We start from the raw sequence: 19,015 nt of genomic DNA, 5'->3' as shown, positions 1-19,015 counted from the left end.
CTGAAAGATGAACAGAGGGATCACAGCAGAGTATGAGGTCAGAGGAGTAAACTGGTGAAACACAAACCTCTAGGGCATATCCTACAGAAAACCCTCAGGTTCCTCAAGATACCAAGCGCCATCAAGAAAGAAGTGAACAGCTTCTTTCTGTTTTAATCTCTTATACTTGATTGCAATGTTTGAAAATAACAGAAGAAATGTAAATGGGGATAGTGTATGAAGGGTCTCCCTATATACCTTCTCATCTCTTCTCTTACTCACAGAACACACACCGTGTGGCCTCTTGTCATGGAACACATGCAACTACCTTAAGAAAAGGCTGTAAAGTAAACAGGACCTAGGGAAGGAACAAGGGTTTTAAGTTCCTTATTGCCAATAATTTTATATCCGGATCCTTACTAAAGTCCAGCAACAGATGATACATTTTATCACTGGCTTTCAGGAGGAATACTGCTGAGAAAGGAGCTTAACATATGCTCTTTGCCTCGTAATATGTGAGGGACTCGCTTGCTGAAATACAGGAAGTATGCTTTAAAGCAATGTTTCCCAACCTTTATTGTCTTTACCTTTATATAAGTTTTTCCCTTACTACGTCCCATTAGACTTAAACATCACACATATGCTATGTATTTGTTGATGTACTGTATGCTTATCTGTGATTTAAATACAAAAAGAGAGATTTTCTCTCCCCCAAGAACCAATCAATTTTTGCCCCACTGAGGGAGATATTTCTTCCACTGAAAATGCTTGTTTCAAAGATTTATCATTGGCTGTTATTGCACAATGCGGCTTACATTCCCTTTATCCTAATTTGTGCAACTAGAATAGACTGTTAAAATTTGTTTTTATCCTTAAGAAAAAGGCTTAGCACCATATTTTTGAAACTACTGTGGAGAAATCGTTCAGATTAAGCGATTAAACACAAGGAGTCAACTGGAGTTTTTCTTGCATGAAGTCAACTGCCAGTATGCTTTCACATCCTTCCCACTGCTGCAATTTGAAAGAAAATGTGTGATGCCTTAGAAATAACTTGAATAGAATTACTAAGTCATTTGTGTTGCAAATATTTCATACTCTTCATATATCTTGTTTAGAATAAAGAGTTGAAATTTCATAGAATCATAGTAAACCAAAAAGACTACCTCAAGGATAGAATCACATCACATTTGTATTTTAATCAAATTTACTTAATTGTTCTTCATTGTTATATTTACTTTCCTACATATTTTGAAAATAATTTTAAGACTATATTTTATACAACTTCTCGTGTTGTATTTGAATGCACACACACAAAACACAGACACACAGAAATGTTTCCTTCTCTCTCAGTAAATCATTTTATTCTTCTTACAACCAATCAGAACAGCAAGAAGAAAAGAATCCAAAAGAATGAGGATAGTGTAAGAAGCCTCAGCATACTAACATTCACATCATGGGGGTGCCAAAAGGAGAAGAGAGAGAGAAAGAAATTGGAAACGCATTTGAAAAAGTAATGCAGAAATTTTCCCTAACTTGGTGAAGGAAATAAACATAGAAGTCCAGGAAGTGCAGAGTCCCAAATAAGATGAACCCAAAGGGGTCCATGCCAAGACATATCATAATCAAAATGCCAAGGTTTAAATACAAAGAGAGAATCTCCCAAGCAGTAAGAGAAGAGAGTTACTTACAAAGGTGCTCCCATAAGGCAGTCAGCTGATTTCCCAGAAGGAACTTTACAGGCTAGAAGAGACTGGCAAGAAGTATTCAAAGTGATGAAAAGCAAGGACACACAACCAAGATTACTCTATCCAGGAAAGCCATAATTTAGAATCAAAGAACAGATAAGTAGCTTCCCAGACAAGAGAAAGCTAAAGTAATTTATCACCCTCAAACCAGTATTACATGAAATGTTAAAGGTTCTTCATGAGAAGAAGGAGAAAGAGAAGGAGAAGGAGAAGGGGAAGAGGAAGAAGAAGGAAAAATATGAACAATAAAATGGCAATAAAGACATATTCATTAACAATTGAATCTGAAAAACAAAATAAACAAATAGAACAGGAACAGAATTATAGATACAAAATATATGCAAGACCCGTAGACACGGACAAAAAGTGTGGGGATTGCCTGAGGGAATGGAGGAGGGCGCTGAGTAGAAGGGGAAAAAAGGGAAAACATTGAGACAACCGTAATAGCATAAACAATAAAATGTAATTTAAAAAAAAAGAAAAGAAATAATAGCCCTTGCTTTCAGTACAATATATAAACTATGCCCTTTACCGTGTATAATAACAAGTTGTTACCCACAGCTTTTCTTTGAAAGGGAAGAAGTAGGAAGCCAGCAATTTCTGTTCAACACTGCTCGCCCTATTCATTTAGAATGTGTCTCTCACTGGCTTCAGGGTCAAAGTACACAGCTTTATGCCTTCATGGTGTATTTCTTCATGTTTTTTGAAAATACTAGAAATAAACTGGATAGGAACCATCAATACGAATAAAACTGTACAAAATCCATATCTAAAACTTGAAAGAGAAAAAACCTTGAATACACACCAATGAAATTATCAATTTTTTAAATTGCCATCTACGATAGAATCAAAGCAGGCACTCAGGTATAACATAAGAGCTTGGGATTTTGTCAAGCATGGCTGGAACTCCAGCCCTTCTACTCACTAGCTATGTGACCTTGGAGAAGTTTACTTAACTTTTCTAGCCTTGATGCAAATTATATACCACTGAGTTACTAATAACACTGGCCTCAAATGGTGGCTTTGAGGACTGCAGAGCATAAGTGGCCAGAAAAGTGTCCAGCATATTTCAAGCATCCATAAAGGATTAATCTTGTTAATCTATTTCTCCTGGTCGTCTTTGTTTTTCCCCAACAGCACCTAACACAGAGCTTGTACGTTAGTACAACAGTAAATAGGAAATACATGTGTTAATGAATTAATGAATGTAATTATGATAAAACTATATGCAACTCCTTAGAATATGTATAGCTAAATGAAATATTTTCTTCTTTCTTTAATGTTCATTATTGACTACTCTATATGGTGCTGAAAATCTCAAAGTTTGATGGTGATTATCAAAAATGAAAATGATCTAGAGCTCAGATGGCAATTCATGTTTTCAACTAAAATTAAAGTATTGGAATGAGAGTGGAGAAAATTCACAAATAATATAGGTTTCTGTTATGACATTCTACAATTTTAATTTTTGTAAGTGTCATAATCCAGGAAACTGATAAATCAATTGGTTAGTTTTATGTCTTCCTGAAAATAAACAACAGGATCTAAAATGATAATTCAAATAATAATGGACAGATGCATTACTAGGGACCTTTGTGTGGACCCTAAAAGGACCTAAAAGGTAGATCTTAAATTACGTGTCTCTGGTATGGGGGCCTGAGATTCCGCGGATATGGATTCAGTGATGACGATGCTGTCTGCAAACTACAGTTTGAAAAATAAAAACTTACAATCTTGGGATATTCCACATTACTAAGTTGAGAGATAAATAAAATCGTTTTGAGCCACTGAAAAGATATGTTATAATAAGTAATGCAATGTTATCGTCCATTTGCTCTTCAGGGTAAATTTTTAGCTCTTTCTATCTCTATCATTAACTGTAAAAAAGGGATGCTAAACAAATGGAGATTATAACAGATAAGTAGAGACAAGTGACAACTAACTGTGACTTGCAGATTTAGTTTAGCTTTCAACAACAAGTCTGGTAAAAACCAAAAAGGTGTATTTGAAAAAGATTACTCAAATGTCAGTTTTTGACAAAAACTACAAAAAAGCGGGAAAAATAGGAAAGGGTTGAATATTTAAAAGCATAATATTATAGGCAAATGAAAAAGTGGGAAATTACTTGCAATGTATATAATGAACAATAGGTTAGTTTTCTTAATATATAAAGAGGTCTTAGACACAACAAGTTTTTAGATATAAAGAAGTCCGATTTAAAAAATGGGAAAAGGATTTAAACTTGCCATCAAGAGAAGAATAAATGTATATACATTTTCAAAATATAACCATGCTAGTAATCAAGGGATTACAAATGTAAAATATACCATTTATCAACTGTTAAACTGCGAGACTAAAAATGGTTATTTCCAATGTTATCAAAGATACAGTGAAATAGATACTCTTAACAAAATGTGCTTTGATAATGTTTTAAAACCATTCAGTAATCTGTATCAAGGTCTTTAAAATACTTGTACACTAGGTGTCCACTCAGGAGCATAAAATATTTTCCATTCAAAAGTAGAAAGTTTCTCTTCTTATTTCTTCCTAGACACAAAGAGACTAATTCCTAGCCTTGATATTTTATATAATCTTCTACACTCATGCCTTCTTTGATTTTACTGAAAGCAAAATAGCATTCCCAAAGACTATTGCCTTGAAGAGTCAAGGGATCAGATGATTTGTATGCCTTACTTCATATCCTCTCAGTTCAACATTTTGCTCTGGCCATTGCTCCAGCCACCAGTTGCTTGCGGATGTAACCTGACAACACTGCTTCCTAGCTCTCTGAATGTCTTCTTTTCTGACCTGGAGCTTTTCTGCCACCACCATGTGAAAGGCATCCACTCAGTCTTTCTGAGGCCTGTGCAAGTTTGGATACATGAGAAAATTAACTTCCCATAGGATAACCCTAGGTGAAGGGGTAACAAAAGTACAAATTTTCCACCAAAGCTTCTGAACTACCCACTTCCAGTGTGGAATTCCCAATCTGCCAGCAACAGAAACCCATGCCAATCCCTGCACATAGTCATGCCCTTAGTGGAGTCCAGCCACACTCTCTATGGCAGATTGCTTACATCGGTCATCTTTACCCTGGATGAGGCAGCAATTTTCTCTTGACAGAATTGAAATTATTTCTATAATCATGTTGCATCTGGGGGGTGGGGGGTGGAATGGGTACTAAAAAGAAATTATTACTTTTTACTACAAATCCTTCATATTTTCTGGATTTTTATACCATATACATGTATAAATTAATTTTAAATGGTCACATAAAACTCAATTATTTTCATCATTACTCTGACTTCAGCTATCTATTTACTTCATTTTAAAATACTTCTTAGAATTTTATCATAAATAAACAATCTATTCAATCATTTCTCTATTGTTGCACATTTTTTCCTAATCATTGATATTATAGATTTCATATACTTGTACATATTTCTCTTCCATACACATGTTCTAGCCAAGCTGGTCTGCTCACTAACACACTCTGCATATTCTTATCTATAATCTTTTCTTTTCCGTTAACCTGACTTGCCTTTCCCTATCTCTTCTCAACAGCATTTAGTCTAATCCATCTTATAGCCTATTTCCCTTTCAAACCCTGACCCTAAATTTTCTCATTCTTTTATTTCCTATATATTTATTACTTCTCTGTACCTATTTCGCTTCATTGATGAAATAGAAACACCGTCATCAAGCCCAGAGACTATTTGTGAACATTAAGTCAAGTTAATATGAGGAAACATGTGTAAGTGATTAAACATTACACAAATATAAATTATACCATCCACATTATTATGTAATATATGGTTACATTTAATTATGATTATCTCTTTGTTATTTGTTGCATTAGTCTCACCGTTATATTTATCATATTGTGCATCTTCTGCCTTTTTACTAGATTATCAATGTTCTTAAGAAGAATGTACTGTCATCGATGTCTCTTCCACTAGTACATACAGCTGGCACTTAGCACATGTGAGATCATCAAAAGATGTTGTTGATAGGGCAATAAATGCCATTACATGATTGATTCTAATATTTGGATTTGGAGTTATAAACCTTACTATAAAGAATTTTAAAATTGAGAGATCAGAGTATAAATGAGAGTCCATAACTTGTAGATGAGCTGCATTAAGAGAAATGCACAACCAAAGGGGACATCCCCCTTGCCTGAGTATGCCCCAGTCCACCAAACTCGTATAAATACACATCTTGAAGGAGGCTGTTGAATCAAATACAAAATGCAGTTCAGAGCACAACTTCTCTTTAAATAACCTATAAAGCTCTTAGACACAGTTAATCACATTCTCTGCGACTTATTTCTGTGGCATCTACTTCATTCACAAACTTTGCTTCACCTATTCTTTTGCATATAATTGTTCATTTACATAGTCTTTTCCATGGTTATATGCTGACTCTTTGAGGGCATGATTTTTCATCCTCATATTCCCAGTTCCTGATACAATATCTGTATATTTTATATAATATCATACTAATAGTTGTGGTAAAGTTAGTAATAACAGTACATAAAGATAATATACTACTAAGTATAGAGTTGAAAAAAAAGAATTGCATAGTATCTGCTAAATATACATCAACCAATATCTGTCTGAGGTACCCTTAGTTACTACCTAATTACTACCTACCGGCTAGTATTCAACCATGATGTATTCATGTATTCAATTGATAGACTGTATTCCTGATGATGCTTTTATTTTTCTGTCTAATGGTGTATTAACATAGCTAATGTTGGCTGTTGAGATTAGAATCAATTAGCACATTAGAACATTGTTTATTGAGCATGGCAAATGTTTGCCTTAACTTCTTTGCTTACTTATCTTAAAAAAAATTTTTTTAAGTGATATTCTAAGGAAGCCTAATAAGAAAAGAAAATTAAATAATTTTGGTCAGAGCAGGAGCATCCTCTGCCCCAATCTCTTGATGTTCAGCTAACTAGTGGGCTTTTATATATACAAACCTTCTTAGATAAAATCGTGGTATGTTCATATGTAGAATTTATTAAAATGCACTTTTTAATAAAATATATACTTATATGTATAATTTATATCTTCACATATAAATATATATCTGAATTAAGATATTTATGTTAGTAAAAAATACTAGCTAAGAAAATACCATAATTAGGAGGTATAGACTATACTAATAAGCACATTAATTTTGGCTAACATAAGAAGTTTGGCTCTAAGTTCTAAGTTCATAATCAATTAAACACTGTATTGTGTGCATTAAGGCAGGATATTGGCAAACTAGTCCTTAAAAGTAGTTTGATGTGGTGCTTTTCCTCTGCTAACTTTCCTTTTAGGCTCTGCTCTAAAATACTTCAGTGAATTGCATTCCTGGGCTCACCCACTCTCTGGCTTATGTTATGATTGTATCTGGCCCCCCCAAAAAAGGCACTGGCAAGAGATGGAAGAAAGGAAGGAGACAGAATCCAGAGAATATATTCACTTGTCCTGGGATACTGTTTGGTTATGCCTGCACTTTTTTTTTTTTTTTATGGTCCAGTATCTGTCAGAAACTTTATTTCTTTGGCTATTTCCCCAATCAAGTTCTAACACCACCATGCCACTCCTAGTTTCGAGATAATAATACACTGAACGTACACACCAAAATTTCTGGCTCGTATTCAAAATATATTGTAGTTTATCAGTTTAAAACAAATATTGTATCAAGTTTAGAAAAATAAATATTAATACATAGTTATATTGAAAGAAAGAGATGGGATTAAATTGTTCTTATATCAGAAAAGCAATGAACAAAGGCTGTCACTACTGCTAGAGCTAAACTGATGATATCACCAAAAAGGTGTTACACTGAAGGCCATGGTGTCAGCAGTTGTCATAACTGAGGACATAGGATCAACATATGACTAAGAATCATCATCATCTGAGAAACACCAGAAGAGGAAGCAACACATTCATGAGTCAAAGAATTTATACCCATAACATAGAGATAATATGGAAACAAAAAGGAGTTGAAATAAGTATAGTTACTACCTACAAAGAAATAAATAAAAGTAATACACCCATGACACAAAAAAGTAAATAGTTATAAAACAAAATTTTATAGTTGTGGAAAAAGAAATTAGTGATCATAGGAAAACCAATTCATTGAAATCAATTAAAAAAACCTAATCATAGTCTGGTTGAATAACAAAATGAACCTAGCTAAAAAACAAAATAGTTCTCACATATAAAATGTATGCATTCCTCTTGGGGACAATTGCTTAATATTTGCAAATTCAATTCTTGCAGACACTTTATAGGATATAACTATGAAGAACAATGAGTCGGCTCTCTAAAGTACCAAAGAGAAGTGAAGGAGCACAAAGTAAAAATCCAAAAGTTTAAGTTTTTATTTAAATGGAATTTCATAATAAAGTAATAGAAAAAAATTAAGCCAATATTTGAAGTAATAATAGCATGATTTTGCATACTGTAAAAGTTAATGCAAACAAAATTAAAACAAATACACAATAAAAGAACAAATAAAACTTCACAGTTGAACATGTTGTGGGTAGCTTCCACGTGTTAAGGATAAAGAGACAGTTCGAAAGCTATCAGAGAATAAAACAACACAATAAAGTGAAAAAAATCAGTTTTCATCACTATTTTATCAGGTTCAGTAGATGCATCACATCCATAAATTTTGTCCATTTTCAAAATACTAAGGGGGAGTTCTGCATTAAAATTGCATGCTAACTTGCTTCAAACCAACCTTGCCACCAAGGAAGACTAAGACATGGACAAAATTTAAAGTGGGAAAAAAATACATGTGTTTGAAAATGTGCAGTAAGGCATTAATCATCAGGCTTAGAGTGTGCAAAGCTTTCACATTCAAATGAAAGGGCTGTTCCTTAAAAATCCATCTTTTCAAAACATCTTGCATACATGAGGTCTTGGGGCATGCCACATCAGTGTGGTTTATGGTGGAGAACCAGGGCCAAATTGTATTAGTTTGACCTCTGGAGTTGCTGGAAACTAAGTAAGTATAAATTCAGCCCCATGGGCAATCAGCTATGCCTACTTGACTGACCCCCAATAAAAGCCTCAAAACCAAGCACAGGTGAGATCACTCTTTGGCAATACTTCATACATTTTGCCATAGGTTGGTGAGAAAGTAAGTCCAATCAATGACTCCAGGGGAAAGAACAACTGGAAGCTAGTGCCTATTTCTCCTTGACTCTGCCCTTTGCGCCTTTTGCCTTTGCTTCAGCTACTCTGTATCCTTTCAGTGTAATAAACCATAACCATGAGTATAGCAGGTTTTTTCAGTTCTCTGAGTCCTTCTAGCAAATCATCAAACCTGAAGGTGGTCTTGGGAACCCTCAACACAGAAGATATCAGAGAGCTTGAAGGTAGTAAAGACAAACCATAGAAAATTCTGAAGGAGATCATGCATAAGTGGGAATTCGATGTATTCTGGAAGTTATATAACAAATCAGTGATTGGAACGATTAACTATTTAATATGTCTGTCTCTCCACATGGCCAAATATATATAATATAAATAGAATATATGTGTAAGCATTTTTGCTATTCATTACCTCAAACACAAATTTCAGTTGGAGAAGAGACCTAAGTAAAACAGAAATATCATTTTTTAATAAAGAAAACTGTCTCTAGAATATTAAGGTAAGGAAGTCTTTTTAATAGACTCATTTTGAAAGGTAAATTTGGTAAAAGAAAACATTACCAAATGGTGTGACTATTTCAAGAAGACTAATACTCATTTGACAAAAGAGAGCATAAACGAAGTTAACAAGAAGGAGAGAAATTGGGAGAAAAACATATATAAATACAAATAAAATATTATATATCGATAACACAAAACAAGGGAGTATACAACATAAAGAACATTAACAAGGCAACAAGAAAAGTACAGACAACTATACAAAAACTGGAGAAAAACAGAGATAATTCTTCAAAAAATGAAACTCAGTCGACTTGAAAATTTATTTTTAAATTATCCAATTGCACTAAATAAGCAAGTGAAATTTGGAAGAACAGTAAGATACCATTCTTTTCTTTTGTCAAATTAGGAAAACAATTGAAATTAATTTCAATGTTGGTTACGTTTCTGGAAACAAACTCTCATAGAGTGATATTATCTACATCGGGGCAGCCAGTTTTCAGGGCAATCTGAGAATGTCTATTAAAGTATGAATGGTGCAGACTCTGTAACTTAGTATTTCCGTTTCTAAACACTTCTAGGTTGTTCTCCCTTCATATAACTTGCTCATTCCTCATTCTCCATTGTTGTTTTCTCACTTTTCTGGCCCTGTCAGTTCAGAGTATCCCCAAGCTCAGACTTTGAGCTTCTCCAACTACATTCATTTTCTTAGTTATGTAAAATGTGTGGCTTTAAATGGCATCTGTAGGCAGATGACTTCAAGATAGACCAGCTCACTCTCCTAAACTACAACCTCACACATCCAGTGGCCTGCTCATCAACTACTGTTTTATTAGACAAAAGCCTTCTGTGCCTCTTCAAATTCCTTTGGCCACCTTTTTCTTTAGAGATGCTTTCTAACTTAGGGGCCACACTGCTGCTGTCTTTGCCAGCGCCCTTGCCAAGTTTTCTGAGCTCACTGGAAGGCTTCTCCACCCTCGTGTGCCACAAACCAAGCCCCATCTACTTCTGAACTGCAATGAAAAGAATGAGGTGTGGAATCTCTTTTGCTCATTGACCATCAAGGAACTACCTAATAGCATCCAGAAAAGCATTGCGATTGTATTCCCTTGACTAATGGAAAACGAGAGATGGGAGGAAACCGACCAGGTAAATTTTGTCTTTCTTCTGAACTATTCTGAAGTGCAGTTTTTCTTTGAAAACCTTTCTTAGAAGTCTAAACTTCTGAATAAACACATGTGTTTACTACCTGCTGCATCTCTTCCTGGCTCTGAATGATGCAGCCCTTTTAGTAAACTATTACTTAGTTTGATTTTCATCTGGCTTTACCTCACTTGCTTTCTCCTTCTTATCCTCACGGCCTTGGTCTTGCACTTCCCAAGTCAGCAATTTAATCCTCATCTCGGATTCTGGTTTCCAAATGAGCAGATGCTCCAAACCTGCTCCTCTTTCAGCCTTCTTTATTCCAGTAAATGACAACTTTCAGTTATTTAGCCCCAAGTTCTTAAAGTCATCATTAACTCGTCCCTTTTTTTATGCCTCAACTAATCAATTAGCAAATCCTTTTGGTACTACTTTAAGAATATATCCAGACTCGCACATACTTCACACCTGCACTTCTATTTTCCTGGTCCAGGATACCATTAACTATTGCCTGAATTACTTCAAAACCCTCCTAAGTAAATGAGTGGATAAAAAAAAAACCCCAAAAACTGTGGTACATTTATACAATGAAATACTGTGTAGCAGAAAGAAAGAGGGAACTCCTACCTTTTGCGACAACATGGATGGAACTGGAGAGTATTATACTTAGTGAAATAAGCCAAACAGTGAAAGACAAATACCATATGATATCACCTATTACAGTAAACTAATGAACAATGCAAGCAAATGAGCAAGATAGAACCAGAGGCATTTAAACAAGGAACAGACTGACAGCGACCAGGAGGGAGCGGGGAGGGAGAAAAGGGGGAATGTAGGGGAAGGGTCTAGTCAAGGAACTAATATGAATGACCCATGGACATGGACAACAGAATGGGGATTGAATGTGGGAAGCGAGGTAGGCAGGGTAGAGGGGAGCAATGGGGGAAATAATGGGACAACTATAATAGAAAAACAATAAAAATGAGTCAGTATGTAAAAAAAAAAAAAAAAAAAAAAGAACCCTCCTAAGCTCTTCTGCTTTTGCCTTCCTACGATCTATTCCATAAGTGGTAGCTAGTATAATACTCTAAGTACTTGCTGCTTAAAACATTCAGTACCTTTCCATTTCATTCAGAGTAAATGGCAAAATCTTTATAATGGCCTATGTGGTCACATACACACTGTGTCCTTCACCCTTCCCTCCACCTCTTCTTCTACTACTTTCTCCTTCCATTTCTCCATTTCAATCACCTTGCCCTTCTTGATGTTCTTGAAACACATGGGAAATTCTATTGCTTTAAGGTCTTTGTATTCCCTTCCTATAACCATTTACTCCAAAATAGCTTCTTGGCTAATTCCTTATTGCCGACAATATTTTTTTCAAATATAATATTCTCAAAGAGTCCTACCTTGACCACTCTATTTAATACAGAAACTCAAACTCTCACTTTAGTGCTTTTATCCTGTTTACATTATACTGATTTTCTTTGTTTCATAACTTATATTCTCTTCTATGTTTAATTGTTTATTATTTATTGTCAAACTTGTTATAATGCAAACAACAGTAAAGTAGAGATTTCTGTCTGTTTCATTCACTGACATATTCTAAGCATTCAGAACAATGTCTTGCAACCCTGACAGGTGTGGCTCAGTGAGTCGGACATAATCCTGCCAAGCAAAAGGTCTCAGGATTGATTCCCAGTCAAGACACATACATGCCTGGGTTGCAGGTTTGGCCTCAACTGGGGATTCATTTTTCAGGGTATATGAGGCAATGAATCAATGTTTCTCTTCCTCTCTCTCTCCCAGCCCCTCTCTCTAAAAATAAATAAATAAAGTTAAAAAAAAAGAAGAGCAATGCCTTGCACTTGGGAAATACTCAATAAAGCATATTTTGATGAGTAATTGCTTACTAAAATATTTAAATAATAGTAAAATTTGAAGGCCATTAGCATTCATAAATAGATTAGATTAATAAAATGCAGTATATTCACATGGAATATTAAAAAGCCAGTAATATGAATGAACCATACTTATACATCTCAATATCAAGAGATCTTCTAAAACAAAACATTGAGTGAAAAAAATCAAGCTGAAAAATAAGGTGCAGTGTTAGATTTCCTTTATATAAGACATACATGCTAGGCAAACCACTATGATGAATGTTTTATGAGTGTGAATGTGCCCATAATCTGCTACATATAAAACTCCTGAAGTTAATGATCAAATGGGACTTCAGCTTTACCTGTAAAGTTTTTGGCTTTGTTTTTAAAGAATACACTTATGTGTTACTGACCACAGGATGTAGTTGCAAATTAAAACATATCTTGAAGACAAAAAGACACCTCTGGCTTGTGTATGAGAAATAAATTTAAGTGAGAGTGAGATGGGACAAAAGTTAATGTGACTTCATGACTTTCTCTTTTCTGCAGCCTGGAAAATGACCTGAGGGTATTAAATTCAAAGGGGGAGGAGACAGATACCACTGCCCTCAAAGTGAAAGGCACCTGAGTCAGAGCAGATATGTGGTCAGTCACACATTAGTGGATCCTTCTCCAACTTTTCCTGCCCATACTGATCACTTCCCCTTCGAGATTCCTGAACATACTGTAGATCTCTTTTCTTTTTTTTTTCAAACGAGTGGCTTTATTTATTACAACAGAGAACACCAACAGGTTTAGTGCAATGCAAAGTCACCGTCAATAAATACTGTTGCTCAGACAGTTTCAAGTTTGTACAGAAACCGGGGGCCAGACTAGACCTTGGTGCGGGGGGCGCTGGGCCCTGTGGGCAGTCACGAATCTGAGGGCTTCATCGATCATTTTGTTGGGGTTATCACTGCTTTTTACACGAACGCCATGTAAACAGGTTGCAGTTTTCTCTCGGGGACGTGTACCAGTTGTGTGTGGCCCCTGGCCGGCCCGGTGTTACCGCGCGGCGCCCATTTCCGAGGTTCGCGGTCACTGCCAGATGGGCCGCTGGGAACCCACGAGGAGACCACCTTCTCAGCAGCTGGTGGAGGACGCGCGGGGACAGGTGACCAGGTGCTGCCACTGAGGACGCAGGGGGAGGGGGCAGGCCAGCAAGGCTGTGGACGCGGCGTGGCCTTAGCAACGGGCGCTGCAGAGCCCAGCACTTCAGCCAGCGTCACTTGCTGCCTGGGTTGTGTCTTAGGAGCTTCTGGGACCCGACTTCTCCCCGCCCCCGCCCATCACTGCTCCTTGGCAGGCCGCGGTGTCACAGATGCCGGGGGTCCCCTGCGCGCCAACAGCTCCGGGAAGGCCCGCGTCTCCGGGCGGCCCGGGCTCGCCGTGGGCCCCGTCTTGGCCATCTTTGCCAACGCCAGGCACGCCTTGCGGTCCTTGCAGGCCCTGGTCTCCGTCAGGCCCGTCCAGACCCACACCGACCGCGCCCTTGTCTCCTCTGTCCCCCGGGTTTCCTCTGGGTCCGGGCTCTCCCAGCTCACCGGTGGGGCCGCGGAAGCCAGGGGGCCCCCGAGCGCCAGGGTGACCGATGGAACCAGGGGGCCCGGGGCGCCCGTGGGGGGCCAGCAGGGCCAGGCCGCCCGATGGCTCCCGGCGCTAACGGCTTCCGCAGGTGAGCAGCCAACTGCGCGATTTGTTCACTGATCATGCCCCCACACAGCTCCCTGATGTGCTGCTCACTGGCTTCTTTTCCCGGGACCCCGGGTTTTCCGGTGATGCCAGGCACGCCCTGCACGCCCTGTAAGCCCACAGGCCCGGGGGGGGGGGGGGGCGGGGGCCTGGCACACCCTCCACGCCGCTGGTGCCGTTGGGACCCTGGATGCCTCTCGGGCCCAGTTCCCCTCGACTGCCAGGCTCTCCTTTGGGTCCAACGGGGCCGCGGGGTCCCGGCTCGCCTTTGTCCCCGGGAAGACCATCGGAACCGGCGATGCCCTGGTCTCCCTTGGGACCCGTGGCTCCTTCCGGGCCCCGGTCGCCCCCGCCGCCTCGGAGGCCCTGGGGGCCTGGCAGGCCAGTGTCCCCGATGCTGCCCTTCGGGCCCTGGAAGCCTCGGATACCAGGGGCCCCAGGAGGGCCTTGCGGACCGAGCGCCCCCGCTGAGCCTCTGTGGCCCGCCTCGCCGCGCTCGCCCGGCACGCCCATGTCCCCTGGGACCCCGGGCTCTCCCAAGGGGCCGGCCTCACCCAGCTCTCCAGCTTTGCCCAGCTCTCCTTTCTCACCCTTGGACCCTGCTCGTCCAGGCAGGCCCGGCAGCCCGTTGGGACCCTTCTCTCCTGGGGCGCCAGTGCGACCCGCCTCTCCCTTCTCACCATCCAGTCCTAGCAAGCCGTCCCGGCCGTCCTTGCCCGGCATGCCCGGCTCCCCAAGTGGCCCGGCCACTCCGGGGGCTCCTTTGGGACCCGGTTTGCCCAGGTCGCCCTTGGGGCCCCGGAACCCGTCTGGGCCCCCCTCGCCTCTGTCACCCGCTTTCCCGGGGGCTCCTGGGATCCCGAGGGGTCCTCGGAAGCCAATGGGACCCCGATCCCCGGGAGGCCCAAGCGGCCCTGGCAGTCCTCGCAGCCCCCGCGGGCCCTGCAGCCCCACGGTGCCGGGGAGACCGGGGGGCCCAGGCGGGCCGGGGTCACCCTTCTCGCCGTCCTTGCCGACCTCTCCTTGCTCCCCTTTGTAGCCAGTGGGTCCCTTGAAGCCCGGCATTCCTGGGGGGCCGGGGGGCCCTGGCGGACAGACGGCCGGGCACTGAAGGTCAGCCGCGCCTTCGGGAAGGACTCCTGGGTGACCAGGGGGTCCAGGAGGTCCGGGAGGGCCAGGCAGGCCCGGGAGTCCAGAGGGTCCCGGGGGACCCCGGAGGCCGAGTCCGCCTGGGAGCCCACTGACCCCTGCTTCTCCGGGGGGTCCGGGGAGTCCTTTGCCCCCAAGCCCAGGTGGCCCCGGGGGGCCCAGACTTCCCCGTTCTCCGGGAATGCCCTTGAGTCCAGGCGGTCCTTCTCTCCCGGTCAGGCCGTCCACGCCGGGCAGCCCTGGCAGCCCGGCCTCTCCTGGCTTCCCTGGCTTCCCCGAAGCCCCTTTCAGTCCCGGGGGCCCAGGCAGACCCGGAGGACCAGCTTCTCCATCGATGCCGTCCTTGCCCGGCTTCCCAGGGGGCCCTGGGGGGCCAGGGGGGGCCTCGAGGCCCCATTTTCTGCGCCTCGGTCACCAGCGCCACGGCCAGGAGCTGCCCGAGCAGGAGCGGGAGCAGGGTCCGGGCTCCGGCCATGGCTGTGCGCGCTCTGAGCGGCGCTGGCGGCGGCGGCCGGGCTGGGGCTCGGGGCTCGGTAGATCTCTTTTTGTGTATCCCCATAATATCCAGCATCTTGTTGAATACACGTTAAAAATTCTGTACAGATAAGATTGGGTGTGTTCAGGGTGGTAAAAAAATAAAATAAAACAAGAAAGAAAGAAAAAGAAAAGAAAAGAAAGAAAGAAATACCCTTGGAAAATACTTTGCATTTACACTTTATTATATTTGTGTTTTTATAACATATTTAAATAGGTGTTACACTCTACATATTTAAAAATGTAGCTCCCTCCACATAATTATCAACTAGATGTGTTAAATTAACACTAGTTATTTATACCCTCCTCCTACCTCGGGTCTTTTAAAGAACATGTCTATTATCTGTTTTACGGTAGGGTTAATGGTTAAAGATACAAATTCATAAATTTCTTCAAACAAGAAAGGGACAGAGACACTGAAAAAGAGATCAGAAGGAAGGTTGAGGTGACAGGAAGAGGGAAGAGAATCTGAAGGGTTTGAAAGAAAGAGGAAAAGGATCAGGGGTTAGAGGGAACAAATTTTAAAGATTTGTTGTGTTATCTATTATGTAACTCTTCTCTTAGCTGCCCCACAAAACCAGAAGTAAAACTCGGTTTTTGGTCAGAAAAAAACTCTGTACAGTAAATGCTTGTTAAAAAGAGAGACAGTGAGGATGGAAGATGGAATGTGTGGAAGAAAAAGAAGAGAAGAAAAAGAAATCAGTTTAAGCTAACACATCCCCTACTCTAGTCTCTGTACAGTTGTGAATACCTAGTGCTTTTTTTCCCCTCTAAGTAATAAAATCCCATCATTTATGTTGGCAAAGGAGCTCAAACAAATATTAAAATTTAGATGTATCAAACTAAAGGCAATTAGATTCTTGACAGGCATGGGAATGTTATTTGTACATCTTAAGTATCCTTCAAGCTTCTCTTCCTCCCATTTGGAATTTATTTTATATAGAACTGACAGGTTACTCTTCCTAATTATTGCTATCTTTGGGCCACTGCCACCTTTCTGCACAAGGACTTTATAGCATTAATTCTCTACTTCTACTTCTGAATTTATGGTCTACTCTTTAGTCTAACAATATCTTAACAATAATCTAAACTTACTCCCAAATAATATTTTTTCTACAGCTCCCTTAATAAATATCCACTTTGTTCAGAGAGTTTTAACTTTGTCCCTTGTTCTGTTTATGTCTACAGGCTCAGGATAATGCTGCTTTATCTTCCCATAATGCATTATCCCCTCACCCCACCCCCCACTTAAATCTATACTAGTGTAAGGACTTTTCCTTCTTAGTGACTATTGGCCTTTGCAGTGGTGGGATAAATAAAGACAAGGCAGAGATAGGTTTGGTTTCCAGGATTTCAGTAATGTAGTTGTTCTCATGATGACTGTCACCGTCAAGTGCTGTTGTAATGCATTTGGTGCTAGGGCCTAACTATAGCTCAAATACACCCTTATAAGATACATAAAATTAATTTTTCCTCATTGCCATTACAAGTGACACAAGTGAGCCCTCTGTAATTGCCACCAGCATGTCTCATCTATTACAGAGTCAGCATTAGTCATTCAAAGCATTTATTCATCGACATATTTTATATGTCAGGTGATCTTCAAGGTACAAAGATTTAATGGTAATCAAGATAAACTTGATTCCTGCCCTTTTAGAGCATAAATTTCAGTGGAAAGAAACAAAAAAATCAATACATAAAGAAGATAATTTCAAGGCTATAAGTGCTATCACATAAACAGAATGACATGGCAGTAAATTGTAAAAAAAAAGAAACAACTATAGATTGAGTCATCAGGGCAGATTTTCTGATGTTGTGCGATGTGAATTAAACCCTGATAAAGGTGCAGTATTTCAAGAGCGTGGGAAAGAGTATTCCAGGTAGTGAGATCAACAGAAACAAGAATCCTGAGTTTGGAAGGACATTGGTATCTGGATAATCAGAGGGTTCAGTGAGGTTGCAGTGTAGTGAGGAAGGGGGAAAATGGTACAAGTTGATGTAGAAAAGAAGACAGAAACCAATCATTCAGGACCTCGTGGATCAAGGTATGGAATTTTCATTCTATTGAAAGTAAAATAGGAGGCCATTGGAGGATTTTAGTAGGGGCTTAACATCTGATTTCCATGCCAAGGCTGATCTTTTTTCTCAATGGAAAAGGAAGAAGGAAGAAGATGGCATATCAATTCCACTGTTGCTCCTACTTCAGAGATAGGTTCTGGAAAAACATTATGCATTTTGGATAAAGGGGCTTGTAGTATCTGCTAATAATCATTAAAATGATTCTAGGTAGACCTCTGTTCCCCTGACATATTACCACTAAAGGTCTTGCCTGCAGAGTATTCCACATCTGACATCAGTAAATCAAATGACTACCAAACATTCCAAAGTTCTACAAAAAAGTAGGTAAAGCTGAAAGGAAAAAAATCTAAGATAGAGGAAGTTCCAATTCCTACTGGGTGAACCAGCTTACTGAACAAGACAATAAAAAGGCTAAGAAAAGTAAAAAAGGCCTAAAAGCCTGATTAAAAAGATACTAACCAGAGCAACTCTGTATTTAAGTAGAGAAATTAGCATAACTTCCCCAATTCTGATTTACCCTCTTTCAATAATAGAGATCTCCTTTGTTCTTTAAGATTAAAGTTAAGTTCCACATCTTATATGAATATTTATCTTACATTTACCAACACTTTCATAGAGTGTAATGTTGTGTTATTCTTAAAATGTGTTGCACTATTGCTAAAAACTATAGCTATTGCAATAACTGAGGAAGTAAAATTGATCATTTTGACAATTTATTTTTGGAAACTATTTGCTCATATAATGTACTTCTACCAAAAGCTTAGAGCATTCAATAAAAGAAGTGAGTGAGGTTCCATTCAATCTGTTCAAATATTTTCAGAAAGTTACCTAATCCTAAGTAGGTTATAAATTGAAAATACTGAATGGCTGTATTTGGCAAGCTCTGAGCACAAGAAAGGAGAAAGTTCTGATAAGAAGAGTATGTCAGAAATATGTACAATAAGTACTAATGCAAATGGGAGGAGGGGTAAATTAAAAAGAGGCAGGGAAAATATCCTCTACCATCAATCATTATTAAACTCAGCTGAAAGGAATATAGGTCAACCCAATGACCATCCTTGATGGAGCCCATAGCAGATGTCTGACATTGTTTTTGTTGCTGTTGTTGTTA

At 39.8% G+C, this 19,015-nt stretch overlaps 2 protein-coding genes across 3 annotated transcripts in view; one reads left to right on the top strand and one right to left on the bottom strand.

The window, feature by feature from the left end:
• Nucleotides 1-19,015, top strand: part of LOC150001403 (perilipin-2-like) — a 219,453-nt gene that overhangs the window by 9,451 nt on the left and 190,987 nt on the right. The window lies entirely within an intron of this gene.
• Nucleotides 13,658-15,766, bottom strand: LOC150001408 (uncharacterized). Its single transcript, XM_090287154.1, is given in 4 exon segments — nucleotides 13,658-14,067; nucleotides 14,069-14,287; nucleotides 14,290-15,672; nucleotides 15,674-15,766. Coding segments are annotated over 4 exon segments (2,064 nt in total). The 3' UTR covers nucleotides 13,658-13,698.

Source organism: Furipterus horrens, unplaced genomic scaffold, assembly GCF_987537825.1.
Source record: "Furipterus horrens unplaced genomic scaffold, mFurHor1.1.pri manual_scaffold_9, whole genome shotgun sequence".
Classification (NCBI taxonomy): Eukaryota; Metazoa; Chordata; class Mammalia; order Chiroptera; family Furipteridae; genus Furipterus; species Furipterus horrens.
The sequence above is the reverse complement of the archived record's forward strand: the minus strand, read 5'-3'. Positions and strand labels throughout refer to the sequence as shown.